The 10,582-nt window shown below is 46.1% G+C and overlaps 1 protein-coding gene across 1 annotated transcript in view; it reads left to right on the forward strand.

Annotated features, from left to right (window-relative positions):
- The window catches only part of DNAH6 (dynein axonemal heavy chain 6), a 282,667-nt gene that overhangs the window by 214,010 nt on the left and 58,075 nt on the right, over positions 1-10,582 (forward strand). Inside the window, exons 64-65 of the mRNA XM_025199101.1 lie at positions 9,459-9,649; positions 10,155-10,315. Of these exons, the coding sequence (XP_025054886.1) occupies positions 9,459-9,649; positions 10,155-10,315 (352 nt within the window). The remainder of the gene's footprint in view (positions 1-9,458; positions 9,650-10,154; positions 10,316-10,582) is intronic.

Raw genomic sequence — 10,582 nt, forward strand, 5'->3', positions numbered from 1 at the left:
CCCCATGTAGCCTAACCCACAATCCTTCTACCTCCTCATCCTTGGATTCCGTCTTGATGAGGGTTGATGTATATTGCTTATTGACATAGAGCGCAACCCCTCCCCCTTTTTTCCCCACCCTGTCCTTTCTGTACACTCTATAACCCTCAATATGTACCACCCAGTCGTGGGACGAATCCCACCAGGTTTCCGTTAGCCCCACTAAGTCATAGGTGTTTTGTGCAAGCAGGAGCACTAGTTCATCCTGCTTGTTGCCCATGCTCCTAGCATTAGTATATAGGCACTTGAGCCCTGTGACTGGTGCCTTTGCTGCCCCCCCCACTCCGAATCCCAAGGGGCCCCTTATTTCTTACCTTCTCGTTGCTTACCTGTGCTGTAGTGCTGGCCGCCCCACGTCTTGCAGGTTCCCAATGTTCTCCTTCTTTAGGCTGGGCTGTCCTTGTGGGTGCCACATGGTTTGGTGGTCCACAGCTTCCCCTGCCCTCATCTTCCCCTCCCCCTGACGAGCCTAGTTTAAAGCCCGCCGGAGGAGATCCGCCAACCTAGAAGAAAACACACGCTTACCTTTGGGGGACAGGTGAAGCCCATCCCTACTGAGCATGTCCTTCGTCGTAATGTGCGGGTCGTTGTCCAGGAAGCCGAAGCCTGCCTCGAGACACCACTGCCGAAGCCACCAGTTGGTCTCTCTGATGCAGTTCTCATGCCATCTTCCACGTCCATTCACTGGTAGGATGGAAGAGAATACCACCTGTGCACCAAACTCCCTCAGCATGCCACCCAGAGCACTGTAGTCCGCCATCAGGTGATTGGGGGTTCTCCTGGCCGCATCATTAGTACCCACGTGGACTAGGACCATGGGGTAGTAATCAGTGGGCTTGATCCTGGCCTGGATTACTTCCGTCACATCCTGAATCTTTGCTCTGGGCAGGCAGTAGACCTCTCGTGTTGAGGGGTCCTGGCGACAGATGGGCCCTTCCGTACCTCTCAGGATGGAGTACATTGTTCCAAGACAGACTGTTAGGAAGAGATGGGATCCACCTGACGAAGAGAAGAAAAAGCATCTTCACAGACAGGCTCACTAACCTAGTGAGGAGGGCTTTAAACTAGGTTTGGTGGGATATAAAGACCAGAGCCCTGAGGTAAGTGAGGAAGTGGGTGACCTAAAGAAAGAAAGCACAAGCAGGAGGGAGCAACAGGGATTGTTCCAAGACAGACTGTTAGGAAGAGATGGGATCCACCTGACGAAGAGAAGAAAAAGCATCTTCACAGACAGGCTCACTAACCTAGTGAGGAGGGCTTTAAACTAGGTTTGGTGGGATATAAAGACCAGAGCCCTGAGGTAAGTGAGGAAGTGGGTGACCTAAAGAAAGAAAGCACAAGCAGGAGGGAGCAACAGGGGAGGCCTTCTCATTCTTCTTGAGAAAGTAGGGCAATCAGCTAGTTACCTCACATGATTGTACACAAATGCATGGAGCTTGGAAAACAAGCAGAAAGAATTGGAAGGCCTTGCCCCATCATGGAACTGATGTGACTGGAATAATAGAGACTGTGGGATAGGTTGCAACTGGATGAGCTATAAACAGTTCAGGAAGGATAGGCATGGGAGAAGAGGCGATGGAGTTGTGAAAGAGCTTTATGATTGCTCAGAGGTACAGTATGAAATTGGAGATAGGCCTGTTGAAAGTGTCTGGGTTAGGGTCAGAGGGGAGAGCAACAAGGGTGATGGCATGGTGAGTGTCTGCTGTAGACTACCAGACCAGGAGGACAAGGTGGATGAGGCTTTCTTCAAACAGATAGCAGAAGTTTCCAGATCACAGGCCCTGGTTCTTATGGGGGATTTCAATCCCCCATGACATCTGGGAGGGTAATTCTGGAGTGCCCAGGCAATCTAGAAAGTGTTTGGAAAGCGTTGGAGACAACTTCCTGATGCAAGTGTTGGAGAAGCCAGCCAGAAGCTGTGCTCTTCTTGCCCTGCTGCTCACAAAAGAATTGGTGGGGAATGTAGTAGTGGATGGCAACTTGGACCACAGTGACCACAAGATCATTGATTTTTAGGATCCTGAGGAAAAGAGGGAAGGAGAGCAGTGGAGTAAGGACCCTGAACTTCATAAAAGCAGACTTTGACTTGCTTAGGGACCTGATGGGCAGGATCTCCAGGGAGGCCAGTCTGTGGGGAAAGGAGTCCAGGAGAGCTGGCTGTACTTTAAAGAAACCTTACTGAGGATGCAGGAATGAACCATCCTAGTGTGCAAGAAGACTAGCAAGTATGGCAGAAGACCAGCTTGGCTTAGCAGGGAACTCTTCAGTGAGCTAAAACACAAAAAGGAAATTTACAAGAAGTGGAAGCTTGGACTAACAACTAGGGAGGAGTATAAGAGCATGGCTTGGGCATGCAGAGATGTAATCAGGAAGGCCAAAGTGCAGTTGGAGTTGCAGTTAACAAGCAATGTGAAGGGTAGCACAAAGGGTTTCTACAAGTATGTCAGCAACAAAAGGAAAATCAGGGAGGTGTGGGTCCCTCACTGAATGGGGGAAGCAACCTAGTGTCAGATGATGTGGAAAAGGTTGAACTACACAATGCCTGTTTCACCTCAGTCTTCACAGGCAAGGTCAGCTCCCAGACTACTGCACCTGGCAGCACAGTTTCAGGAGGTGGTGAGCAGCCAACAGTGGTGAAAGAAGGAAATATAAGGAAATATTTAGAAAACCGGGATTTGTACAAGTTCATGGGGGAACATTTGTTCACCAGGGCACCCCAAGGAATGACAAGGTTGAACAGTTATAAACTCCTGCAAAACCGTTTCGGGCTGGACATAAGGAATAACTTCTTTACTGTCCGAGCCCCCAAGGTCTGGAATAGCCTGCTGCCGGAGGTGGTTCAAGCACCTACTTTGAATGCCTTCAAGAGAAACCTGGATGTCTTTCTTGCTGGAATCCTATGACCCCAGCTGAAGTCCTGCCCCTGGGGCAGGGGGCTGGACTCGATGACCTTCCAAGGTCCCTTCCAGCCCTAATGTCTTGAAATCTATGGGGCTGGACACAATATACCCAAAGAGGTTGAGGGAGATGGCTGCTGTGATTGCAGAGCAGCTGGCCATTATTTTTGAAAACTCATGGTGATCCGGAGAGGTGCTGGATGATTAGTAAAGAGCAAATATCATGCCCTTCAAGAAAGGAAAGAAGGAAGGCCTGGGGAACAACAGGTCAGTCAGCCTCATTTTAGTCCCTGGAAAAATCATGGAGCAGATTCTAAAGGAATCCATTTCTAAGCATTTGGAGGAGAAGAAGGTGATTAGGAATAGTCAGCATGGATTCACCAAGGGCAAGTCAGGCCTGACCAACCTGATGACCATCTATGATGAGATGACTGGCTCTGTGGATGTGGGAAGAGCAGTGGAGGTGATTATACCTTGACTTTAGCAAGGCTTTCGATACAGTCCCCTACAACATTCTCACAAACAAGCAAAGGAAATATGGGCTCAATGACTGGACTGTAAGGTGGATAGAAAACTGGCTGAATCATCAGGCTCAAAGAATAGTAATCAATGGCTTGGTGTCTTGCTGGAAGTCAGTCTTAAGTAGGGTGCCCCGGGGCTGATCCTGAGCCCAGCTTTTTTCAATATCTTAACCAGAGATCTCAAAGATGGGATGCAGTGCATCCTCAGCAAGTTTGCAGGTGACACCAAGCTGGGCAGAGCAGTTGATACGCTGGAGGGTTCAGAGAGATCTAGACAAATTGGAGGATTAGACCAAAAGAAATCTCACGATGCTCAATAAGGAGAAGCGCAAAATCCTGCACTTAGGATGGAACAGTCCCATGCATCGGTACAGGCTGGGGGCCAACTAGCTTGGCAGCAGCTCTGCAGAAAAGGACCTGGGGGTTACAGTGGACAATAAACTGAATATGAGCCAACAGTTTGGCATTGTTGCAAAGGAGGCTAACAGCTTACTGGGCTGCATTAGGAGTGCTGTCAGAAGACTGAAGGAAGAAATTCTTCCCCTCTATTTGGCACTGGTGAGGTCACATCTGGAGTCCTGTGTCCAGGTTTGCCCCCCACTACAGACAGGATGTAGGCAGATTGGAGAGAGTTCAGCAGAGGGCAGTTTAAAATGGTTAGAGGGCCTGGGGAACATGTCTTCCTCAGAGAGGCTGAGGGAACTGGGTTTATTTAGTCTGGAGAGAAGACTGAGAGGGGGCTTAATAGCAACCTTCAGCTACCTGAAGGGTGGTTCCAATTGTCAGTGGTGGCAGGTAACAGGAGAAGGAGAAATGGTCTCAAGTTGCAGTAAGGGAAATTTAGATTAGATATTAGGAAAAATTTTCTCACTAGGAGGGTGGTAAAGCACTGGCGCAAGTTACCCAAAGAGGTTGTGGAATCTTCATCCTTAGAAGTTTTTTAAGATTTGGGTAGACAAAGCCGTGGCTGGGATGATCTAGTTGAGGATGGTCCTGCTTTGAGCAGGGACTTGGACTAGATGACCTTCCAACCTTAATTTTCTATGATTCTCTGAAAGGAAGTGGTTGGGCTTAGGCTACATAAGCCAGTGCCTGAAACCAGATGGGCAATCTAGCCCTGCATGTTACAGAGAAAGGAGCTCCCGAGGAGAGGGGATGCAGGAGACAGACTGGCAGACACCCAAGCTACCTGGGAGAGCATGAAGGAGAATGCTAAGGGAGAAGGAAGTATGGCTTTGACCCAGCATTGTGTTGCACTTTAGTTTGGAGGCATTTTGCTTGTATTTATGTTGCATTTAAGTTTGACTGAAGGACCAGATTGTGGCTGAAGGGGAGGATGGAAGCCACAGAGGGATGCCTGGCTTCCATTCTGATAGCAGCCTAGCCTGGGGTCTGGGTCCCAGAGAGATCCAGGCTGGTGCAGAGCTACGACTTAGACCAAGGCCGGAAGGGCTAAGGGCACACATAGTGAAGGCAGCTTGGCCTGGGTTTACGAACCCAGAATACTGAGGGCTGGTATGAAGCAACAGCAGCCAACCTGGAACCAGGGGCCCAGGCAGCTGATGGAGTTAGGCCAAGGCCAGGAGGGTTAAGGCCATGGTAGTGAGGTTAAAGCCAGGGAAGAGTTGAAACCTGAACAGGCTTAGGCGAAGAGGACTAAAGCTTGGTGAAAAGGGCTGAAGCCCAAAAGGGGCAGAAGCTAAACTAGGACCAGGGTCCCAGGGAGAAGAGAGAGTCTTGCCAGAGCCAGGGTCCCAGCAGGCTGAGCGGACTGTGACAGACAGGGCCTGGGGACCCAGTGGATGGAACCCAAAGTAACACCTGTAAGGCATGGTAATGTCTGCAGGGGAGGATGGAGGCTATGAATATACCCCTTAAGGCAACTTGTTCCCTGAGCCACTGGTTGAGCCAGGAGAGCCACAATTTAGTGCCTGAGGGGCAAGACTGGGGCCAGCTGGGCAAGGAAAGTACCAGCTGGCTAAGATAAACTAAGGCTCACTCTGGGACTATGGGGCAACCTTCCTAACACTAAGTTCCATCAAGATATTGCATGTGAAGGCAAAAGGCAAGGTAGTCAAAGGAGCTGGAGTGAGGCAGAAGTCACTTGGGCATCAGAGGGTGTCCCACCCCTGAGGGCCAGGTCCCACTACAGGGAGATGTGATATACCTTGACTTTAGCAAGGCTTTAGAGATCATCACCCGCAACATTCTCATTAATATGCTAAAATAATAATGGAGTAGATGATGGTACTGTAAGGTTAGTACATATCTGGTTGGATCATTGTGTTCAAGGAGTAGTCATCAAGGTTCTGTGTTTAATTGAGAGGATGTATCGAGGTGCTTTCTCAGGGGGTCTGTTCTCAGTCCAGTGATATAGTTAAACAATAAAAATGATCTGGATGATGACGGGATTGAGTGCATGCTTAGCAAATTTGTGGAGGACACCAGTTTGGGTGTAGTTGCAATCATTCTAGAGGGTATGTCTAGGATCCAGGGTGGACTTGTCAATCAAATAAAATTCAACAAGTACAAGGGCCAAGTCCTGCACTTACAACAAAATAATCCCATGCACAAATACAGATGAGGAATGATTGACTAGGCTGAAATACAGCAGAGAATGACCTGGGGGTTACAGTGGAACATAAGGTGAATATAAGTCAACTGCGTGCTCTTGTTTAAAAATAATAATAATAAGCCAATAGCATACCAGGTTCAATTAACAGGAGTCTCTCTTGTAAATCAAGGAAAGTGATTCTTCTCTGTTTGTCACTAATGAGGCCTCACCTGGAATACTACATCCAGTTTTGGGTCCCACGCTTCAAGAAAGATATGAACAGATTAGACAGACTCAAAAAAGAGAACAACAAAATGATTAAAAATCTGGAAAAAATGATTTATGAGGAAAGCCTGTAGGAACTAGCATTATTTAGTCTGGAAAAAAATATGTAGTTGTGGAACTGGGGATCAGATCCCAATAATGCCATATTGTCAGTGCAGGGGTAGCTCAGGATCACAATCCTGGGTTCCCTGTACCAACAGAGGTGTCTGTCCATTTGGAAGCCCAGGTCAATAGACCATGGCTCCCAGCTGTGGGAGCGAGTGGACCCCAAAAGTGGCAAGCTGGCCACAAGTTCAATTTATGGCATGTTGGGAACCATCTACAATTTTATTACACATACATTTTGTAATAACTTTGTGGCTTATTCCCTGTTTTATGGTGCCGTTAATTGAATGAACCTATGGCTAGGTTAATTACTTAAGATGTTAATGACATCCTAAGTGTAACATGCGCCATGGGCCCAGGGAGTAGGATTAAGAGCAATGGCCACAAACTGCAGCAGAGAAGATTAAGGATGAAGATTAGAGTTTCTAACTATTAGGGTAGTTAGACATTGGAACAGGCTACCTAGAAAAGCTGCAGAATCTCCATCCCTGGAAGTTTTCAAGGACAAGTTAAACAGACCCTAGACTGGTTTGGTCAGCAATGATCCTGCTTCAAACACACATGGTCCTGCTTTCTAGCCCTACTTTCCTATGATTGCATATGTACACAAACTGTGCATGTGGAACAGGTTATACACTGACTGTGTTCATAGCCAGGGCATAAATGCTACCCCCCCCTTGTGGATTCATACTGTAGCTAGGGCACTCTCCTGGCAAGGCAGAGAAGCTGAGTTCTAGGCCCTACTGCACCCAGAGCAGGTTTGAACCTAGGACTCTGAATTCTCAACACAATATTTTAGCCAGCACACCACAGGTCACCCATTATCCAGTGCCTTCTCTGGCACTCCTTTTGAAACAGTCCCCTAGCCCAGCCAGTGAGAAAGAGGCATATGGGAGATATGTAGGGCCAAGAAGAAAAAATCAAACCAGAGGGTATGCATATCAGTGAGAGGATTACTGGCCTAAAAGAGGAGTCCTGGGTTCTAGCCTGTGCTTGCTCCCAATGAAGGGCAGAAGCTTCCTCACTGCACTAACCTGCATCCATTTTTTCCAATGTTCATAGTGGCTCAGCTTAAAAAAAAGTGCCGCAGGAGGACACGCATAATGCCTGACCTATGGCATGCTAGCTAGAGCTCTGTGCTGGGAAGTCGGAGACACCCAGATTCAGACCCTCTGGGCAAAGTTGGGGGAATGCTAGAATTCAAGCTCTCCGGTTTCCCAGAGAAGAGACCTAGCTACTCACTTCCCATCTTTTCATCCCAATAGCTATCTTACTCATTCAGCTCTGTGTGTGTGTGTGTGTGTGTGCGCGCGCACGCCTGTGTGAGAATTTGTCTATGCACATACAGCTTTGTGGCCAGGAATACAATTCCTACGTGTGTGTGTGTGTGTGTGTGTGTGTGTAAGTGCTAAAATGTCATGTAGATGATCAAATTTGGGCACTTAGACAAACAGGAAGAGAACAGAAGGCCACTCTGCCCCAACCTGTGTTCCTTCATGTAGAGGGACTGAGACTAGTACTAGCTAATTTGTAGGAAGCTCTTTACATAAGGCATCATCTGCCCCTTTGTATTCATTTATACACTGTGGGCCAAATTCCATTTTACCTGTTGGGCATCTAATTCTACTTACACATGCAAGTGTGATCCTATTCCACCCTGTTCAAGTCCTGAAAATACATTAGTATATCAGTTATTGTGACATACTGTTATTTTACTCTTAAATCTGAGTCTCAAAAAAAAAAACAGCAAGAAGGAAGACCCACCCACATTTTGATTTAACAGTTTTTCAGTAAACTGAGCAGAGTAGAATAAAATTTCACTTACGTGCCTAATAGATGGAATAGAATACGACTCCATATGAGGCCTGCAAAGTCTAGGAATTTTAAGAGGCAATGGAAATTTTGAATTCAGTGGTTCACATGCTTGTATGTATTGATTATGGTTTGTTTTAGTGTGCCAGTTCTTACAATACTGTCTGAACTTCTGGTGTGAATAGGGCTGTGCAAAGCTTCGGTCCCTGATTTGATTCGGTAGAGATTCGGCCCCGTTCGGTGGCCAAATCTCCAAATCCATATTAAATCAGGAGACCCTTTAATCTCTCCAAATTGAATCGGAACCCTCCAAATTGATTCAGAGGGATTCAGAATCATTTGGAGATTCGGACATAGACACAGCTTTAAATGTTTCTTCTACATACTGCTAGGTAGCAGGTGGCTTGTGAATGCTGCGATGGTGGGATGGATGGAGCATCCCACAGGAGTGCGGGGGTCTCCCCAGTGCACTTGGCAGCAGACCCAGAAGTGGACTAGAATCACTTCCGATGCACTTTTGGGTCTGTTGGGGTCACATCGGAGGCCCCCCGCACCCTGCCCAGCTTGGCGACTGCTGCATCCTGGGTCTGGGGGGGCTCCTGGGGTCCCCCCATGGCCAATTGCTGAGCTGCAGGGGGCACAGGGGGGCCCCTTGCGTGCTCCGCAGTGGACCCAGAAGTGGACAGGAAATACTTCTGGTCTACTTTCAGGCTCACCACTGAGCATGCGGGGGGCCCCCCATACTCCTGTGGGACACTCCATCTGCCCTAGCATTGCAGTGTTCATGAGCTGCACCTGGTACCTTGAGGTATGTAGAAAAAACATTTAAAGCTATGTCTATGGCCGAATTGCTGATTCTCCAAATCAGCATTGAATCTTCAGATTTGGCTTCAGCTGAATCAAATTGGGGACAGTGATCCAAATCAATGAATCACTAATTTTGGCTTTTCTTTGAGTTAATAAGTTGCTGTGTCTTTTGCTGTTTGTGAGTATGTGAAGGAGGTTGTTTGAAGGAATTACAATAGTTTCAGACTTGCATCTTGGAGCTTTGCTCTATTTTTCACTATTGACTCTACTATTTGTATTATAGCAGTAGGACAGGCCCCAATGGAAACAGGTCTGATTGTGCTAGGTACTGTCCAAACAAATAAAAACTTAAACCTGCAGTCTGGAAGTGCTTATTGTCTAATGTCAACTAACTTTTTCTGTTTGTTTATATAAATTAGTGTGTTTTCATATCTACAGGTTGTCTCTGCACTGACTGAGTTTGTAATAGAAAATCTTGGAAAACAATTCATAGAGAATCCCCCAGTTGACCTGGGAACTCTTTATCAAGACATGTCCTCTTCCACTCCTCTAGTATTTATCTTAAGCACAGGCTCTGATCCCATGGGAGCTTTTCAGAGGTTTGCAAAAGAGCGAGGATATTCAGAACGGTATGAATTACATAACTTTGTTACAGTGAAGAATTAGGATTTTAATGGAAATTAGGCCCCTAATTCTCTTAGGCCTCTTCAAAAATACCAATCTGATTTTCCAGCATATTTATTTTTTTTGTTAATTTACGCTGTAGCACATGCCCCCTGGGTAAAACCCTGGCTATATTGAAGTTAATGAGATTTTTATCATTATTTTCAATGAAGCTGGAATGTAATTCTTTATATGGGAATATATATTAAAGTTAATTGATGTAGTTCTACAAACTATATACTATACTAGTGTTTCAGTGTGACTTTCAGAGATAGTGTGTTCTTCATGCTGCTATATATCCTTTCATTTTGAGGTCTAAACGGGCCAAGAAGCCTAATTTTCAACACCCGGGTTTGGACATTTTGGCAAATATTTTTTTTAAATATAAATACTGAAATCCTACTGTTTTGAAATTCACTGCGTGTTAAAGTATATGCAGTAAGAACTTTAACAGTATTTACTCTATTTCAGACTGGAGTCAATCTCACTAGGGCAAGGCCAAGGACCTATTGCAGCAAAGATGATAAAGGATGCACTGAAAACAGGAAATTGGGTATTTCTGCAAAACTGTCATCTAGCAGTTTCATGGATGTTAGCTATGGAAGAACTTATTAAAAGTTTTACAGAGCCAAGTATGTTATTTTCCTTCTGTGATGAAATAATTAGAAAAGCACAGTTCTGATTTAAGACGGGCAAGGCCAAGGACCTATTGCAGCAAAGATGATAAAGGATGCACTGAAAACAGGAAATTGGGTATTTCTGCAAAACTGTCATCTAGCAGTTTCATGGATGTTAGCTATGGAAGAACTTATTAAAAGTTTTACAGAGCCAAGTATGTTATTTTCCTTCTGTGATGAAATAATTAGAAAAGCACAGTTCTGATTTAAGACCATGGGGGG

The sequence above is a fragment of the Alligator sinensis genome, unplaced genomic scaffold (genome assembly GCF_000455745.1).
Source record: "Alligator sinensis unplaced genomic scaffold, ASM45574v1 scaffold607_1, whole genome shotgun sequence".
In the NCBI taxonomy this organism is placed as follows: domain Eukaryota; kingdom Metazoa; phylum Chordata; order Crocodylia; family Alligatoridae; genus Alligator; species Alligator sinensis.